This window comes from Elaeis guineensis, chromosome 16 (assembly GCF_000442705.2).
Source record: "Elaeis guineensis isolate ETL-2024a chromosome 16, EG11, whole genome shotgun sequence".
Classification (NCBI taxonomy): Eukaryota; Viridiplantae; Streptophyta; class Magnoliopsida; order Arecales; family Arecaceae; genus Elaeis; species Elaeis guineensis.
In genome coordinates, this window is record NC_026008.2 from 37,616,546 (window position 1) to 37,636,264 (window position 19,719).

At 38.9% G+C, this 19,719-nt stretch overlaps 2 protein-coding genes across 3 annotated transcripts; one reads left to right on the top strand and one right to left on the bottom strand.

Moving 5' to 3' along the window:
- The first annotated feature begins 204 nt into the window (after window positions 1-204).
- LOC105059566 (phragmoplastin DRP1E) lies at window positions 205-9,115 on the top strand. Of its 2 annotated transcripts, XM_010942900.4 has the most exons (15): window positions 206-465; window positions 569-632; window positions 736-843; window positions 1,581-1,682; window positions 4,116-4,166; window positions 4,268-4,329; window positions 4,876-4,966; window positions 5,125-5,189; window positions 5,343-5,537; window positions 5,630-5,749; window positions 5,855-5,925; window positions 6,436-6,661; window positions 8,193-8,243; window positions 8,330-8,698; window positions 8,795-9,115. In XM_010942900.4, exons 1-15 carry the CDS (start codon window positions 319-321, stop codon window positions 8,921-8,923), a joined length of 1,851 nt encoding a protein of 616 aa, XP_010941202.1. In that variant the 5' UTR covers window positions 206-318; the 3' UTR covers window positions 8,924-9,115. The 2 variants fall into 2 exon arrangements, with proteins under 2 accessions (XP_073105799.1, XP_010941202.1); XM_073249698.1 differs by lacking the exon at window positions 8,795-9,115 and having other exon boundaries at window positions 205-465; window positions 6,436-6,675; window positions 8,330-8,541.
- Window positions 9,116-11,003: 1,888 nt separating this feature from the next.
- LOC105059568 (haloacid dehalogenase-like hydrolase domain-containing protein Sgpp) lies at window positions 11,004-16,778 on the bottom strand. Its single transcript, XM_010942901.4, has 5 exons — window positions 16,554-16,778; window positions 12,067-12,175; window positions 11,804-11,958; window positions 11,444-11,705; window positions 11,004-11,339 (listed from the first exon to the last, which is right to left on the bottom strand). The coding sequence occupies exons 1-5, from the start codon at window positions 16,586-16,588 to the stop codon at window positions 11,145-11,147; spliced, it is 756 nt and encodes a 251-aa protein (XP_010941203.1). The 5' UTR covers window positions 16,589-16,778; the 3' UTR covers window positions 11,004-11,144.
- Window positions 16,779-19,719: the final 2,941 nt, after the last annotated feature.

Here is a 19,719-nt window from a genome sequence, read left to right on the forward strand (position 1 = left end):
GGTGGAGGAGAAAGGAACCCGTAATCTACGCCGTATTAGGACACTCACATATAAATTTCATGCGACAAATTTATATGGACGGGCTAGATGAGTTGTCATGAAATTTATTGGCGGCAGATTTATATTCCGCATAGACATTTCTATGGGATAATTCAAAGAAGAAAGAGTCGTGCAACTTCCAAGCTATTGCCCCCAGCCTCTACTCGTTTTCTCCTCCCACCAGCCTTGTCGAGGCGACGAAGTCTTCGCAGCTCTCGTTCTTCTTCACCTTCCTTCGTTCCTTCGAGAGAGATTAGGGTTAGGGCTAGATTCTCGGAGATGACGACGATGGAGAGCTTGATCGGGCTCGTGAACCGGATCCAGAGGGCGTGCACGGTGCTCGGCGATCACGGCGGCGCCGACGGCGGCGGTGCCCTGCCAACCCTATGGGAGGCGCTCCCTTCCGTCGCCGTCATCGGAGGACAGGTCTCCTCCTTTCTTTTCTTGTTCTCCATTTCTTTATACATCTAGGCTGCTGTTTGGTCTCCTTTGGTCTGCTGACTCTGTTGTTGATGCGGTTTGAGAGCAGAGCTCGGGGAAATCCTCGGTCTTGGAGAGCATTGTCGGGCGGGATTTCCTTCCCCGTGGATCTGGTTTGGTTTTTGAGAGCTTTCGTCCTTGTTCCTTTTTTTTTTTTTTGGACTCTTTTTTGCTAAATTTTGATGTTTTAATCTTTCCCCTCTTTTCGCTTTAAAGGAATTGTGACCAGGAGGCCGTTGGTGCTACAGCTGCACAAAACAGAGGAAGGGCAGAGGGAGTACGCCGAATTCCTGCACTTGCCAAGGAGGAAATTCACTGACTTTGGTGTGTTTTTCTCTTCATCAAGAAGTTTCTCTTTATCTGCTGTCTTGTTTAATTATTATATATGTTAAGTTTTATGTTATTCATTGGTTTAGAGAATCTAGGATCGCTTTTTTTTTTTTTTTTTGATGGTATAGTTATGTTCATTGGATTATTCCGTTAGAAGTAATTTGACATTGCATTCAAAAAAACAAATTGATAACATTGTTCTGAATTCCTGTTGATTTGACATAGCATAGAATGTACATATAAAATAGCATAGAATGTACATATAAAACTTTCTATGTTTGTGCTTTTCCCTTTCTTAGCTATGAGCCTATGACTAATAAGTAGAGGAGAATAATGTGAAGTTTGAGCCCAAGTCTACAATATCCCAAAACAGTCAATATGCCATTAGTTGTTTTTGAAGAGTATAAAAGAACATAGTTGTTATGTCATCCTGTCTCACTGAACGAAACAGATGGTTGAAATGGTTGAGGTGGAAATACTCTTTTTATTTTCCCCCTCCTTTCTTAAAGTCATGGTAAGTGGCCAAAAGGGCAAGATCTTAGTATATGAGATTATGCATTGGTTAACCAATACTTCATACATCCAAGAGAATCTTATGTATGCAAACATTATGTTACATAGACTGTGCATGTCTATTTCTGGCAGCATCATTTGCAGCTTTCATTTTCTTTTTCTAAATACAATTTTAAATTGTCTTTAGGTGATTTCATGTTATGATTATTTTTATGCAGCTCTTGTACGCAAAGAAATCCAAGACGAAACTGATAGAATGACTGGAAAAACAAAACAAATTTCCCCTGTGCCCATTCATCTTAGCATTTACTCACCATATGGTATTTAACTACTTTCACTATCTCCTTTCTCTTTAAATTATCATGGATGCTATGACATGGATATTGTGTTACTTGTGTAACAGGTGCTTCAATTTTTTTAAGCACTTGTTCAATTTCTTTTGTGGTAATAAATGGTTACTAAAGAGAACAAGATGTCTTCTGGTCTATATCAATACTAAATATTCATTCAATATTCCCTTTCATATCTACTAAATGCTTTATGAATTAGTCCTCTAGACTTAATCATAGTGATTGGGACAAACAGTTGTAAGAAAAGATTTGCTAATGCATCAGATGTATCAAAGAAAATATCATAGTATGTTCTGGAAATGCATGGAAAATATTGTCAATTCAACTTGTCATTCCCAATTTTGGATTTCCTGTTGATTTGATATGTTTTTCATTTAAAAGTATTCATTTGAACAAATGTGAGAAGACACCAGTGAAGCACATCCAAAGGGTACAAAGAATTCAAACTTATTTCTCCAGCTCAAATATGTTGAATCTGTTTGTTATATTGTATGACAGGGACATTGTATTACTTGTTGTATAACAGGTGTTTCATTCTTTTTAACCACTCGTTCAGTCTTTTTTTGTGGTAACAAATGGTTCCCTGAATAGAACAACATGTCTTTTGAACCGTATCATGACTAAATATTTTCTAAAATTTCCTGTCAAATGTACTAAATCCTTTACGAATACGTCCACTAGACTTAATGACAGTGATTGGGAGAACAGTTGTAAGGAAAAGTTTGCTAATACATCAGACATATCAAAGAAAACATTATAATATATTCTGAAAATGCATGGAAAATATTGTCAATTTAGCTTGCTATTCCCAATTTTAGACTTCTTGCTTTGTTGTGGTTTTCATTTAAAATTATTTGTTTATTTAAATCAATCTTATGATAAACAAACATGAGAAGAAACTAATAAGTAGCATCCAAAGGGTACAAAAAATTCAATCGTGTTTCTCCTGTATAAACATGTTAATACTGTTTGTTACATTGCATGATTTTATATTCTCTGCATTTATGTATGAAAATGTCATTCTGTTTGCATCCATGTATATCTGTGTAGGCTTGTGTTTCCAGTGAGTCTCTTCGTTAATGTTTCGCAACCTTAGAAATCTTAGGCAATAGCAACAGCTTGAGCAATTGTTCTTGCACTCTCATATTTTCTCTCAGTAACCATAATCTATTAGCTAATTGATTGAGCCACCCTCCACCAAACCTGGACAATATGTAAGTGCAAATATGAAACTTAATGCCTGAAAATTCAATGAGAACTGTAGCTTCAGTTGAACCATTATCTCCCATTGTGTTGGATTAGATCTTAAATAATTTTATTATCTTCAAGTCTTCCATTGAAATGGGATTAGCATTGGAGCATGTAACTCTTGAGTAGAGAAGGCTCCAAAGAAGGAAAAAGGTAAATTCATTTTTGCCAATTTTCATTTTCACCTCTTATTTGGAACCAAATTTTTTGTCAAACCTACTATAAGAAAAATGTGGTAGATAATGTCTGAGAAATATGAGCTCAGATAGTTCATGAGACTGAATAAGGATGGGTTCTTGATCAACGTGGCGATTTCTTTAACCCAGCAGAAGAGATCTTGAGACAACAGAATTGGGAGAAGGGAAATAATATTTTTATTTCCTGCATCTAAAGTGTCTCAAAATTATGTTAGCAATCCTTTTTTTAAAAAATTCCTTGAAACAAATCATTTACCTTTCTTCAAATACCCTTAATAGAGGCTAGCCACTTGATATACATGAGGAAAGGAAGGAGAAATGGATGATGAGGTCATATGGATGCCTTGATTTTGAATCCTTCCTGAAAGGTACAACCTACATCATCCACTGTTGACGGTGGGTTATGGAATATGGCTGATATGTTACATTCTCACCCTGTCAATCACCATCAGTTCCACAATGCATGAACAATGATGATTTGGGAATGGACCTATGATCCTATCCAGTTCAAACATGAACTAGAAAGGATCCGGGCTGAGATGCCTTCTGCACTCTGTACTCTCACTATCCCTTTGTTTTCACTGGACAATTTTTTGTGGGCCCCAATCACTAAGGCTTCTGCGGAATGAGTTGTGGTCAGATAACAGAAAAATGTTATTGGTGCAATGCTACAAGAAGAGATTGTCTAACCATCTAATACCAGTCCTCCATTATCTATCCTTATAAAATTTGACAATAAGCCCCTCCTAAAAGTTATAAATCTGAAATGCTACTGATGGACAACAAAGCAAACAAGGCTCAAGTAATAATTCTGTTGCAAATGATTCTTCCAAAACTTGTGATCTTCTTTATTGCTATAACTAATTCTCCCATTTTTGTGCCCTATTCTCATATAATGCTTTAGTTGAAAGTTTTACATTTATTGGTGAGACCATTCATTGCTGTGTGCTTCTGGCAGTTGTGAACTTAACGTTGATCGATCTACCTGGTCTGACGAAGGTTGCTGTAGGTACATATTTCATCTGAGTTTTGTGCATATAACCTTTGGTTTAATGTGGTGTAAAGCTTCATTTTGTTTGTTATTTAATATAATGATGTCTGTTTTTGCAGAGGGGCAGCCTGATACTATTGTTGAAGATATTGAGAATATGGTCCGTTCATTTGTAGAAAAGGTATTTAGTTTGGCAGCAAAGTGGAACTTTATGCATTGTGCTAATTGTTTGATTCTAATATCTGGTGAAAAGAATGCTAATTATCTTGTCATCTCAGCATCTATCCTGACTATTTTAATTATAAGGCTTATTCTGTTTCTGACATTTATAATTTAGTGATTCTTTTCTTTTGGGAACTTGTCAGTTTATCTCAACAATGAGGTTTATATTCCTTTTGCTTAAATATCCATTGACATTTTGAAAATGAAACCCTCTTGGTCTTTTTAAAACCTTTTCTAGGTTTTTCATAGAGAAATGTTCTGCTGCTACTTGTGGATTGCAACTGTGAATAAATATGCTTAGGTCAGATAATAGGAGCCCACTTCTAGTTGGTTTCGTATTCTTTCCAAGTTAACCATCCAGAATAGGATTTTTTTTTTTTTTTTGACCTCTAGCCATTAGTCTTTGACTCTTTTATTTATTATTATTATTTTTTTGATGGTGCTTATTTTTTTGACAATTGCTTATATGATTTTTCATTCTGAAAGTGTTGTATTTTTGTTTCAGCCTAACTGCATTATACTGGCAATATCTCCAGCCAATCAAGATATTGCCACTTCTGATGCAATAAAGCTTGCAAGAGAAGTTGATCCAACAGGTATGTGTCAGCAATAGCTTCTGAAAGGGTAAAGTTAATTCTAGTAGCTCTTGCAACAGCAATAGCAATGAGACAACAAACTTAAAAACATCAATGATAGTATTACGAGCTTTCTATGAAGCTCTGGAGTGAGTATCTGTTCTTTGAACTGTGGTTAGGTGAAAGGACATTTGGAGTGTTGACAAAGCTAGATCTAATGGATCAGGGAACAAATGCTCTAGATGTAAGTTCCTGTTTTTATCTTCTTCTTTTTTTTTCTATCAGGAAAATATTCCCCTATATGTGTCTGTAGTGGCTTCCATTTCATCATAGTATATTTATGCATAATTTTACTTGTATTTAAAACTAATTGTTAACACATTAATTTTGTTTCTAGGTTCTCGAAGGAAGATCTTATCGGTTGCAACATCCCTGGGTTGGAATTGTAAACCGTTCACAAGCAGATATAAACAAGAATACTGACATGATTGCTGCCAGGCAAAAGGAGAGGGAGTACTTTGCAACTAGTCCTGACTATGCACACTTGGCCAGTAAAATGGGGTCTGAATATCTTGCTAAGCTTCTTTCAAGGGTAATATGTGATTGTTGTTCACAATTTAAGGTATCATTCATTTAAATACTGTCGATGTACACTCACTGGAAAATTATGGTGACTGCTTTCAGCATCTAGAGTCTGTCATTAGGGCACGCATTCCAAGTATTACATCTTTGATCAATAAAACGATTGATGAACTGGAATCAGAGATGGACCATCTGGGGAGACCAGTTGCTGTTGATGCAGGGGTAGGCACCTGTATCTCGTTCGGTTGTATGAAATGGAATAATGTGTTTTATAAAGAAAACAACAATATGCATAATTTTTTTTCCTTTTTTCTTTTGTATTTTCAGGCGCAGCTGTACACTATACTGGAACTCTGTCGTGCATTTGACCGGATATTCAAAGAACATCTAGATGGAGGGTAAGTGCCTTTTAGTTTCTCCATGATGATCAACACTGTTCCTGAGCTCCCTTCCTCTTTTCCCTTGCAAGTATGTAAGATTATTTGCATTTTCCACTTGTGGGTATCTTTATGCTGAAGACCAGAAATATTCAAACATTAGGAACTTAGCACATTTGGAAGCTTCAGTGTACTACATTATCATGGCACTCCTAAATGCTTTTTATTGGTATTGATGTGATGAGATGTTATCAAGGGATGTTTGACGCCTCGCTTGTGAGGTGTCAACTATTGTTGTAACATTATGTTAAAGTGTATTGTTTTTTTTTTTTTTTAATAAGTCATTCACTATTAATGTTTATAAATTCTAAATTTGAACATGCATTAGTACATACGCATGTAGCTTCTTGCTTGTTGATCTTCCCCCTCTTCTATATACCTTCATGTAGTAAATGGTGCCTTTCATTGTTATTATTTAAAATTTTCATTTAAGAATCCAAGTTTGTGAAATGTTTTGTTATTTAATAACAGACGACCTGGTGGTGATCGAATATATGGAATTTTTGACAATCAACTCCCTGCTGCTTTGAGGAAACTTCCTTTTGATCGATATCTCTCTTTGCAAAATGTGAAGAAGGTGGTCTCCCAAGCAGATGGTTATCAGCCTCACTTAATTGCTCCAGAGCAAGGTTACCGTCGTCTTATTGAGGGTGGTCTCAATTATTTTAGAGGTCCAGCTGAAGCAACAGTAGATGCGGTAAGCTATTTTTGGTAATAACACCCTCACTTTCTTTTTTTCAGCTTGATATAGTTTTTCTTTTATTATTTGATATTTTATTTATATTCTCCCCTTGATCCCTCCCAACATCAGTCGGACCTGGAGGAGGTAGGGGAGATGGGCCACATAGAAAGAATCTTACATCAAGATTTTTTTTCTTAACACAACACGAGCCAAAATATATGGAAATACGGGAGTCAATCGCCATCGTCCATTTTAATATCGACATGTCCTTTTTTTTTTACCAAATTTATTTTCAGTCGAGGCTCTGCTAAAAGCCGTGTAATAAAAACTAATTTTACTAAGAAAAATAATTTTTCATGTTTCAGTTCTCAACAACTACAGTTAAAGAGTATAATGTTTTGTTTGTTCCTTTTTTTTCTTTTTTTGTAAGTAAATCTTGAATATGATATACATGGTCTTTTTTGAGGGAATTTAGTCGATTTCATTTTTCTTTCATCCTATACGATTTACTTAGTAGCAATGCATCAGCAATGATACACCATGAGTTGTTGTGAACTCTCAAAGGCGGTGGATAGTAATGGAGCCATTGGCATGGCTGGTGAAGTGGAGGCTCTCGTAGCGGCAGGAGGAGAGGCAGTAAAGCATAGAGGTCACCAAGGAGTTCGAGATGGAAGGGAGTTTGATGAGGTTCTCACCAGTGGAGGAGAAAACATAGATCTGACCCCGGATGTCACCATGGTGAAGTACTTGTTGAAGCCGTTGAGGTCCTTGTAGGGAAGAATGGCGGTGGTAGAGGCGAACGCTTCCAGCCATGCAGCTGCGGCAAATTGGAACCGCTCCGACCACCAGGTCTTGTGCTTGGTCACGGCGACCTTACGCATCTTGTCGCCGTATGCCGGTAGCTCAAGTGGTAGCTGTGTGATGAAAGGGGGAAAGATCTTCAAAACGGAAAGAAGGGGATGGTGGGATTACAGTATGGAGTAGGCAGAGAGGGAGAACTCAAGAGTGAAGACGGTCTTGGAAAGGGATTTGATGATGGTCTCGAGGCGATGGAGCTGGGCCTCTTGGCGATTGAAGAGGGAGGGCAGCACTTCTTTAGCTGCTACAGGGAGAAGAGGGAGGGGAGGAGAAAGGCGTTGCCTTTGGCCTCCATGGATGGAGAGCGATGGAAGTCTCCGACAAAGAAGATGAATGGGACGAAATAAAGAGGAGACTGGTTATTAGATTATTTGAGGTTATTTTGGTCATTTTACAAGGATCCCATTTAATATTAATGGTCCGACTAACGGTATGGATTAAAGTGTAGGTAAAACATAAATCTCAAAGTTGTAAATGTTGGTTTTTCAAACTATTGGGTATAAGTGTAATTTATACCTAATCTTAAGATAGTTTTTGTAATTTACTTATTTCTTGTTTGCCTCTGGGCTATTTCCTGCTTATTCTTTCTGGCTTTGATTTTGTGGTCAGGTGGGGTATTTTAAGGAGCACAAGCTTTCCTTCTTTCTTTTGTTTTTAAATTCATAATCTAGAATCATAAATGTTGCAGGTGCACCATGTTTTGAAGGAATTGGTGAGAAAGTCTGTAGGAGAGACACAGGTAAGTGTTAAAGCAGTTAAACATCTTCTAAAGCACTATCTATTTCTGCAAATGACAAAACTCATGCGGATGTCTTCAATTAACAGGAATTGAGAAGATTTCCTACTCTCCAAGCTGAATTAGCTGTTGCAGCAAATGAAGCCTTGGAGAGATTCCGTGAAGATAGTCGGAAGACTGCACTGCGGCTGGTCGACATGGAGTCATCATACTTGACAGTGGAATTCTTTCGAAGGCTTCCACAGGAGGTGGAGAAAGGAGGGAATGCGGCTGCCTCTACTACTGACCGATATGGTGAGGGGCATTTCAGGAGGATAGGATCCAACATATCCTCTTACATAGGGATGGTGTTGGAGACACTCAAAAACTCCATCCCAAAGTCAGCAGTTTACTGCCAAGTTCGAGAAGCCAGGCGATCTTTGCTTGACCATTTCTATACACAATTGGGGAAAAAAGAGGTCTCCACTACCTTTCGGCAACCTAATTCTTAAGTGCAGCTTTCCCCTTTTCCTCTATTAAGTTTTGGGTTTTAATGATTCCTTTGTGCTATGCAGGGTAAGGATCTTGCTAAGCTTTTGGACGAGGATCCAGCTTTGATGGAGCATAGACAGCAATGTGCTAAGAGGCTTGAATTGTATAAGGCTGCAAGGGATGAAATCGACTCAGTTTCATGGACTAGATAGATTCTGTTAATATTCATGTCTCTATCAAGTGCTTATTTATTATTTTTAAGCATATTCCATTCATCACCTTTATTTTTGTTGTGCGCATCCATTCGCACGATAATTGATCACAGCTTTGGACTGCATATTTATGTCTCAGTGATTGAAATTTTTATTATTTGATATAATCACTTTAGATAGCGAGTTTTTGGATATTATTTCTACATGTTGTGCGAGGCTGTTCTTATTGGCTTTTGCATTGGTGTGTTTGTTGCCTGGCTCGAGCACTCTGCTGAAGCTTAGCATGCCTAATGCATTGCGCACCCAAAGTAACAGTTACTGAATGATGTGCGTTTGGTACCACCTGCTGTGCATGGTTACTGAATGGAAATGAGGTGGCCAATACAAATGTAATTTTACTCAGAAACATAGCAGTCTGTAAAATTACCTCTAATCCTTTGGTTAAAGGTAGGGTTCTCAATTCCAAATGGTGTTGGCCTTTTGATTCAACCATTAATTATCTAAGTCCTAGTTTTGCAAGATTTTTACATCTAGAATTGGAATCTAGGCTCTAGGTGGAGTGGATATTGGTATCTGGTAGGGAGAGATTGAATGATGTTTATGCCTCTGACTGAAATGCCTGTAGCAAGTAGTTCATGTATATTCTTGGCTCTGTTAGTGAATGGTGATTAATAGAAGTATCAAAATTTTATTCAATTGATACGCCACCTTGATAAGTGCCCCGTTGACAGCCTGAGGGAGTTGTTCTGGAGGGTATAATGTTATTCCTGAGATGAGTTAAAGTGCAAAATGTTGGTCATCTTAATGTTTTGGCTATATTAGAGATAAAGTAAGATCTTGGTTTGTCTTAGCCAAGATGGGATCCTTGGAAAACTTTGAACAGGTAAGAGATATTTTGAGATCTCAACTGAGATATTTAAATCTCATCAAGAGATTAAACTCAAGATTAAACAACAAACCAGCTTCTGCAGTTTGAGCATTGGCGTCCGAACATTGGCATAGCTGATTAAACTGCGTTCCAAGGAGTTGCGGCAGCACCCTGGCAATTGCCATTGTCTCATCTTTCATGCAGCCTCCTTCAATTCCTTCACTAGAATATATCTCAATATGCAAGTCTGTGCCATTGGATTTTCCACTGGAATAGAAATCTCTTACGAGCTTTAAATTTGAATGCCCAAATCCATGAAGAAGGTTATGCAGGATTCTGCAGCTCAATTGTGCTAACTTGTGAACCTTTCTAAATCATCAGTCAACCCAACTGTTCTCATATAAACATCCCATGTTGGGGTGCTTGCTTTGGTTGTTGATTGTGCAATTGTTCATATAGTGCAAACTGTACCAAAGACTTGCACGAATATGAAGAGATTCTACCAGACCAAAACACAAGCCTACCCGCTAAAATCCTCCACAGATCATGTCGTTGCTATTACTTCATGCTACACGAAGTGATATGCAACTATCTTTATTTCTAAAATCTTAAATAAACAGAAAGGGCATGCTTTGGCTGTAGGTTTGTTGGATTACACGATGGGAGATACCCACCGCCCAATATATTGCCCCTAACTGAGCTGAGACGAGAGCCAACCATCCAAGCCATACACAAGTAGTGTCTTCAATATTTGTCACTACAAGGATTACAATCTGCAACCTCAGCCAAAGAAACAAAAGCCTCAAAGCTCCACCAACTTTTGCACAGGGTGCAAATATCTGCCTATTTTGGTGTCATATTAGGGAACAGATCAAGGATAAATGCAGGTTACACCATATATGCCCAAACCATCAATTTATGTCATTTGTGTTATTTCCTTTCTGTTTTGCCACTTAAGGTTTTCCGCACATCCTCATTCAGTGCTGCATAATATCCAAATCAGGAACATCCACACTAAAGATAATTATAACATTAATTCATATGATGATTGTAATAGAGTGGTACTGTCTTTCTTTATCACTGTTCTCGAAAGATCGATGACTGATGGAACAACAAATTAGTGGTTTTACATCCGCTGCCCTCTGGTTAGGTTAAATCTGAGTGTATCACTGCAGATTTCTTGATCATTGGTTATGCAAGAGGACCTCAGCATTGCAAAATGACCTTACAATTCCAAAAAGAATATGCTTATACGTCTGTATAAAGTTGCCATACAAATAAATTCTCCTGTTGAACCATGATTTTACCCTTATTCCATATTTTATTTATCATCTAATGAAGAATAAGTCCACCTCAAACATCAGCCTTCTTCAATGTGGCTTCCACCCTCTCTAGATCTTCCAGTGCCTTCCAAAGCTTTGGGTCATTGTAATCCTTTATAAGCAAACTGGCTCCTGCATCCCTAAGTGACTTTTCAGGATTTCTTGTCATCACTCCAACTACAGGCATCCCTGCTGCCACACCAGCTTTTATTCCTGATGCAGAATCCTTAAGAAACAAGGGGCAAAAATACAAAAGATTAGGTGAACTTACTGAAAGAATATGGAAAAAGAAGATTTCTTGACTAACATGGTTTGGATAAGAAAGCCAACCTCAAACACCAATGAGTGTTCAACAGATGCATTGAGAAGCTTGACAGCCTTCAGGTAAGGATCAGGAAATGGTTTAGCCCTCTCACATTCACTCCCAACTATTACATGCTGGAAGAAGTCAGACAGTCCAAGTTTCGAAATCATAAGCTCGGCATTAGGCCTTGGAGCATTAGTTACTGCTGCACGCTTTAAACCTTTATCCTCAATCCATTTTCGTAGCTTGTAGAGCCCATCCACTGCATTCAACTGTTGAGACGCCAACCTGTAAATCCAATGTTGCAACACTTCCACCTCAAAATGATGTTATGTGACCCAGAGAGAAGAATATAGTCATTTTGGAGTGAGAGCTGGCAAATGTACCTCCGAAACATAGCTTCCTTATCATCAATGAATTTCATAGCCTTCTCATGATCCCAGTCAGGAAATAAAGCTTTGCCAATGTCCTCATTGTGCTTGCCAGCAATTTTCTCAATGAAGTCCTCCTCAGTTATGGGGACACCATTATTGTAACCAATCTGTGAACAATAATTCATTGTGCGTCAAAGACTAATTTCACATGGCCTAATACTGGCTAGCAAAATCACAGTTAAATATCTGACAGGATCATGTGAAAGAACCCATACCTCTAGCAGCATTTCTCGGAAAGCATAGTAATGCAAAGGATCTGAATCACATAGTGTTCCATCAACATCAAACAAAACTGCTTCAAGGGGAGCAAGTCCCAAGATAGAACTGCAACAAAGTCCAGCCCACAAGTCAGTGCTACCCAAAGAGAGGAGAGGAGTTCCTTTTATGTTTTTCTGTTATAGGAAGGCCCTTTTTTTTTGGTGGTTGTCTTGTTGGTGGGGTGGGGTGTTGTGGGGGTGTTGTGTTGAGGGGTTAGTGAGATGTAGAAAAGAATGTCTGCTTCAAAGAAATCAAGTTCATCGGTTGCTAATAGTATAGCTGTCTTTAATGCAACTAGCGCTTGAAACAACAACAAACAATGAGAAGGATATTGTGGAAACTCCAGATCAACAAATTTAACCTCAATAAAGCTTATCAATTTGCTCTTAGAAAAAAGTGTTGATTAAAATAAATACAATTAGGATTTAACATCAAACTTTGGGCTCATCCCACAGCCAGTAGTCCGACTGACAAGAAGCTCCACTTTCTTCCTATGTTTCTGGAAGCGAGGCCCACACTGCCCAGAGATTTTTCTTTCTTCCCTTCTGTCAAGTATAACTGTAGTGTCAGCTTACAAAATCCTTCTCCAAATAATTGTTCACATTGCTATCGACACAATCATTATCAACATTTCTAATGATTCTAACAGTTTTGATCCTTGCAATTATCCATGCCCCTATGTGTACTAGGATATTCGGTAGATTTGTTGCATATGCCTTTTTCCATAAAAATACTTCAGTTGAGTCTCTAGCATCCTATTCTCTATTACTTTAACTCAGATATCCAGTAATGTTCCTGTTTCTAAGTTTTTCCTTCTCATTTACCCAACTAAGATATCGGCCGGAAAATAGAGTTCAGCCAAAGGTACCAGGGAACTAGTGGGAAAATCTTAATGGAAATCATCCCTAGATCACAACTTTGAGTTTCAAAAAGATATCTATATTGTGAGCATGGTCTGTTATTGCTATTTTCAGATTCCAGTCAGTGAGCACATTCAGATCATATCAACAGAAATTCTAAAGTGCACACAGACTATGCATCAAACATCTTAATATCCAGAGTAGAAGCAGGTTATATCAACTTCGCCATGTTTCTATTAATATCTCTGGAATATATGAAAGTTGATTTCCTATGAAGCAACAAACACCGTTGGAACATAAAACTATACCTTGGCCCTTGGGACATGGCTAGCTGCAATAACAAACAAACCAGAGTAAGTATGAATTAAGGTTCTTCTGATTGATGGTTCGTTGACATTGCTGATGTCTCAAATATTCTATGGCTGAACTTTCTAGAGTAATTTTGCAACCATGCATATTTAGGACAAAAAATACATCTCTCTCTCTCTCTCTCTCTCTCTCTCTCTCTCTCTCTATGAGTGTGAGAGAGAGAGAGAGAGGGAGGGGGGGACAGAGAGAAAGAGAGAGAGAGCCTCTGTCTTGGTGTGTGCACAAATGAGTAAGGATGCAAATGGGACGGCCTGTGCACGAAACTATACACCTTCTTGTCTGAGTCTACAGCCAAGTCCTATTGAAAGATTTGCATCACTGTGGGTGACAATCCAAAAGCCTTGACCTACTTAAGGACTGCCTCAAGCAGTTAGTGTGGGTGAGCATCCAAAAGACTTAACGTACACACGCACTTCACTTAACCACAGCACTTGAACGCTGCACTGGATTTATACACCAAACCACATTTCAGAGATGTACCTCAGGCACACTACAAACTACACTCACTGCAGTATCTGCATTGTGTAATGCCAAAAAAATTCCAAAACCCTGTCACAGTGAATTAGAAACATATCATCTGTTCTAGGACTCAAAGTGGCAAACCAACTCATCTAGAAGAAGTGGACTGGACACAAGTTTGATTAAACTTATAATACTGGTAGTCTTGTACAAGAATGTGATGCTATATCTGTGTTTAGCATTTAACTACAGGATAAATGATATACTTATACAAATATAATCTTAGCCTGTAAAGTTTGGTGTTCAATTTAGAGTTGAAATGTTGTGGTTACAAAATCAACTCTCATTAAGAAGAGAATGATACATCTAAATTTGTTTAATAATCTTTAGCTCACCTTTTAATATACATTGGCAAATTAATTGAATCCATCAAAGGTGTTTATCTATTCAACAAGATAGTTTTACATAAATCTTAAATATTTTCTGTAAGTTGGTTCATCAATAGAGGAAGCCATAGGTAGTATTCCCCAGTTAGGAAATGCTAAAGCATTCCAGAAGCATTGCCCTAAATGAACGATCTTCAATATTGCGACTGGAAAATAGAATTGCCTAGTGAATGACAAGTGGAGCATTTTTTCTTGCAGGACAGTACTTTTTCAGGACTATTCAGCAGAACAGCCGCAGCAATCAGTAAGCTTAAATATCTGAATATGTACAACAAATTGAGACATAATTTGTGGTGGAGTACAGCATTAAAGCACTTTGTACACCTTTGTCATGTTTAAAGGATGATCTTTAGACATGTCGTTCAATAAACCAGGTGGTCAGTAAACTAAATGATTTTGATTAGAATAAAAGCACGAAATTTTATTATATTACATGAATAGTTACAGTATGTTCTTAAAGACATGTCATTATCTTTTTTTAAAATTCCTTAGGGGAAAACAAAGGCCGTAGCCACCTACTTTCATTAAGAGAAACAAAGAATACAGCCTCTTCTACAGATATAGAAGGAAAAGAAAATCAATTACATAATCCAACTCATGGAAAGAGTTTTTCCAAGGCGAGACTTGTCTTCATTTAAAAAGCCTAAAACACCAAAAGCACATCAAATTTTAACAAGGAAGCTGCCAAGGAATGCTATAACAGGGCATACATTATAAAGTTCCATGTATTACGAACTTGTTTGAGCCAAGTTTATTCAAATTTAAATGGATTGTCCAAATTTGTTACAGATGAATTTTTAAGGACCATAGTGACCAGATGCTCTTTCTGCAATGACAGCATGCATAATATAGATTCATTAATAAATTTTATAGGGTAATAACAAATCAACGAAGTGCCAAGTTTGCCAAAAATATACTATATGTCAATAACTACATCAGATATCTTCTATTTGCCTATCAAGTAAACAATAGTCCAGTATATTTTCTTGGGTTATATTAGAGAAAGTTAGCATAGAAGTGAGCAACAACAAGAAATGCCTCTTGAGTCTCGACTATAAGTTTTTGCACTCTTTGGGTCAGTCAGTCATGAATATTTGCCTTTTCCCTCCAACTTGTAAACATATTGGAGACTGGAGAGGAATAATGAGAAGGAAGACCCACAAGGACAACCTGTAATCAAGGAAAACTATTCCCTGTATATATATCAGCTCTTTAAATGCCCCTTTGCAAGAGAATCAGCCAACTTCGAGCACTCCCGAGCACATGGATTGAGAAAATGCTTCCACCCTTAGAAACATCCTTAGTCTCCTCACATGTGTGACTCATGGATGGTTCCAAATTCTAAATATACCAATTACATTTTGCATCCATGTGCAAAAAAATTACACATATTTCCACTTGAAAATCTCTTCCCTCATAATATATCTGCAATGAAACTTTGGCTGGTGAAGGAGACTCTCCATTCATTCATATGATCAAGATGCTTAGAATATAAAACACCTCCAGATATATTTATCGCATAATCACTAATAAATTTCTTGAACAAACCTAATTATGGTGTTGATGTTTTTCTCATTCAGAAAACAGAATTAAAAAGTTCCATTCAGGTTGGGATCCAATTCTAGTTTAGGAGGAGAAATTTAAAAAAAAAAAATTAATAAAGGAAGCTGTACAGGATCTTATATCTAAAATCTGAGATGATGTCTCCTTTCCTCATCATCATCAGTATCATGCATAAGCATTAAGTAATAACCGATAATACTAGATGATACATGTAATGTTGTCTCAAGAAGCCTTCCACATGATGCCCAGTACATAAAACATCTTATTGTAAACCATCAATCACCTCCACCTACACGAATTGCTACCATATAACTCACATCTATTCCTAATATCCTAAGATTTTTAATTTCTTTCCACCGCATTTCCTTAACAAACCAAATCAGTTATATCACCTTTTTTTTTTTTTTTTTGCAATGAAGATAAAAATCTAATCTTTTTTTCAATTCACCAACAAATAACGAGTGAGATAGCAAAAGTTAAGAATTCTCAACAACAGATCACGCAATTACTTCCCACGAATCATAACAAACCGCACAAAAATCCCAAACAAGCACGTATCAAAAACAGAAAGGGCTCATAAAATGACTTCGGTGTCTTCTTGATTCCAGAAATCGATTTCGACTGCATGGCCGATCACGATTAGCAGAAAAACAACACTTATAATGAAAAAGAAAAAAAAAACACCCACACAAGCTCGAGATCCCATTCAACTTTCAATACTAAAGAACAAAATTGGAAGCAAAATACCTCTCTGCAGCATGGGAGTTGGTTAAATCCGACATCTTCTCCTCAAAATCGCTAAACCCAACAATGTTAAGCTCTGCTCCTGCCGCGACCTGGGGAGAGAGATGGTATTTGAAGGAGAGAAGAGGAGAAGCGACTTTATAGCCGATGGGTGGAGGAGATTCGCGGAATCTCCTTCCTTTCCCCTTTCGCCTCTCTCGCCCCGAGCGAATGAAATTCGCAACGCTACTACGCGTACCCTAGAACGTACCCCCAGAGGATCTGAACCCGTTTTCTAGTGCGAATTTGTGGCCGTTTTAATCCCTGCTTCCGGATTTGAACGCGTCGGTGATGTGCTCGGGTCCACGTAGTGATTTTATTTTAGAAGCAGAGTTCGCCTTTGCCTCCCCCTCCCCCTCACGAGAAACGTCGGACCGGCATGAAAAAAAAAAGGTCAGAGGTCAACCGGATCAATCGATCGGCCGATCAATTAATTCATGACATCAACCTGATATAATAAATATATTTTATTTTTTAAAAATATAAAAATATTAAACATTTGATATTTTAGATGTCTTCGGATCCATATTATCTCAGGCCCTCACCATGGCCCTCAGCGGCCTCCTTTTCTACTCTCGATCCATGATCTCAATATTGTTCTTAGGTCATCTAGATCATCTCCCTCTCATCGGCGGCATCCTCGCCATCGGCTTCACCAATATCACTAGCTATTCCATCCTGTCCTTGCATCACTATCCACATAGAGCCCATCTGCAGTCAGGCCTTCGATGCCGACAAGCACTCCCCCCTCCTTCACCTCACCTTCTTATGCACCGTCTCCTCCTCCTCCTATGCGGCCGACATCGCCACCACCATCCACTCTTACATTCTCTCGTCCCCCCCAACATCGCTCTTCCTTCTTCTTCCTCATCGTCCATCGCTTCTGGCTGTCCTCTTCCATCAAAACTTTCAGCCTCTCCAACATGGGCTGCAGCACCGACACCATATCCATCGATTTCGTTGCCAGGATCAAGTATGGATGGAATATCCTTATCGTAGCGATCGTGCTATCTGATCTGGGATCCGATCGATTCATCACAGACCGATTGATTCATCGAGTCTTCACGATTTTTCTACGGATTGATAATCTATTGGGTCATGCCTAGACTCCGAATCGAGATTAAAAATGATCTCTAATCTGATTGATCGATCTGACAAGTTTAATCTGATTCTGAAAATATTGATCGGGATAAGCCTCACAATCGTACCTTGTGCCAACCATTGAGAGGAACACGCGTTGCATTTTAGGATTATAAAATTCTCACGGCGTTTGGATGGAAATGATGTTGACCATGGTTAACTTTTTGACGCGTTGTAGGTGGGCTTTTGAAATTTGGCAGGGGAGAAGCCCACGTGATCAAACGCTGAACAGTAACCGAGAAAACGAAAAAAAATTATTTGATGAGTAAATAGTAATCCGGAGGCCCACCACCGAATTTTTCACAGACCACGCCGGCCTCCTCCCCCAGAGCCACCCCACTGTCTTCCCCTCTCCCCACCGGCCTCCACCCCCTGCAGCCACCGCTACGGTCCCATCATCCCCACCATCTTCCCCCTTTTCTCCGCCACTCGCCGGCCTCCTCCTTCATCGGAGCCAATCCAGTCTCGCCGGTCTCCTCCCTCCTCGGAGCCAACTCACCTCGACACCGCCACCGCTACGGTCCCACTATCCCCACCATCTTCCCCCTTCTCTTCACCACTCGTTGGAGCCAATCCAGTCTAGCAGGTCTCCTCCCTCCTCGGAGCCACCCCACCTCGACGCTGCCACCGCTACGGTCTCGCCATCCCCACCGTCTTCCCCCTTCTCTTCGCCACTCGCCGGCCTCCTCCCTCGCTGGAGCCAACCTAGTCTCGCCGGCCCGTTCCCTTCTCGGAGCCACCCCACCTCGACGTCGCCACCGCTACGGTCCCACCATCCCCACCGGAGCCAACCCAGTCTCACCGATCTCCTCCCTCGCCGAAGCCAACCCAGTCTCGCTGGTCTCCTCCCTCGCCGGAGCCAACCTCAGTAACTTGATCGGCCGTATCCACCGTCGTGTTCTCGCCCTCTCCATGACCTTCTGCAAGTATACTTCTATACCATGTTGTGGCTATAGAGATTTTTGGTGATTAATTTTGATGTAGTGGTGGTTTACTATTTCATTGTGATATTGTAACTTAGTATATGACATTGTCAATGATCTCCAAATGCTCCAGAGACTGATAGTTGAGACCACTCTCAGTCACCATTTTGGTTTTCATTTTGTAAATTATACTCATCTTGCACCTCAGCTCTAGTAGAAAAACTGATGGACACTATCATATCATAGTTCATACGGCAAATACTTTTCCTGTCTTTCTCCCTTCATGGCCATAGGATAGTTTTGCTTAGAGTTTCCAGAGCTGCAGCCATTCATGAATGGATAATTGCATAGTGATCAATGTGTTACATAGCAGTTCGTCATATGGGACAAGGCAGAGTTGCAGATATTTCTGAGAATAGAACATGATGGATAGCCTCATCACTTAATTGCAAGGATGGATATTCTTCTGCTATGATATGGTGCAAGTAGTTGGTTTTTCACAAGTCCAATTATTTACACAGTTGATTTCCACTTGAATCTTCAATCAATTAGATCATGATAACTTCAATAGATATGCAACCAAACAGAATAATTTGTATCATCAAACGAATGTCTGGGTTGAAAGGAATAGAAGACTGTTCACCAACAAACGTTGCTCGATGTAACACTGAAATCTCTGTGTGAACTGTCTGACAGAATTCTGCAGTTCTTAAATTGGCATTGAGATCTCCTGAGGAATTTGATTGTTCTGTGTGCTTGCTAGTTTTTGACTCTTGTTTTTTCCTTCTGTTTGGTCTCTATTAGTTTTCAGCTTTGTATATTCTGTTCATTCCCATCCTGTTAATACTCACTTCTCACATTAATAAATACCGGGTGGCACTTTGCTTCCTTTACTACTCAAAAAATTGTATCATGACTTAAAAGACAACTATAATACTTGAACATAATTACAACAAAAAGAATAAAAATTCCCATCAAAAATATATACATCAAATCCCATCCTTATATTGCCTTTTTAATATACAATCGAATAATTTTTCAATATCCTCCGGAGCTTCACCCGCATG

What these genes read in the sequence shown, in the direction of transcription:
- LOC105059566 (XM_010942900.4), top strand. Translation starts at nt 319, where the DNA reads ATGACGACGATGGAGAGCTTGATCGGGCTCGTGAACCGGATCCAGAGG. An exon ending in TCCGTTCATTTGTAGAAAAG is followed by an intron (nt 4,330 to 4,875) that starts GTATTTAGTTTG and finishes TTTTTGTTTCAG; the next exon opens with CCTAACTGCATTATACTGGC. An exon ending in CACAATTGGGGAAAAAAGAG is followed by an intron (nt 8,699 to 8,794) that starts GTCTCCACTACC and finishes TGTGCTATGCAG; the next exon opens with GGTAAGGATCTTGCTAAGCT.
- LOC105059568 (XM_010942901.4), bottom strand. Translation starts at nt 16,588, where the DNA reads ATGTCGGATTTAACCAACTCCCATGCTGCAGAGAG. An exon ending in AACTCCCATGCTGCAGAGAG is followed by an intron (nt 12,176 to 16,553) that starts GTATTTTGCTTC and finishes ACTTTGTTGCAG; the next exon opens with TTCTATCTTGGGACTTGCTC. An exon ending in AACACTCATTGGTGTTTGAG is followed by an intron (nt 11,340 to 11,443) that starts GTTGGCTTTCTT and finishes TTGTTTCTTAAG; the next exon opens with GATTCTGCATCAGGAATAAA.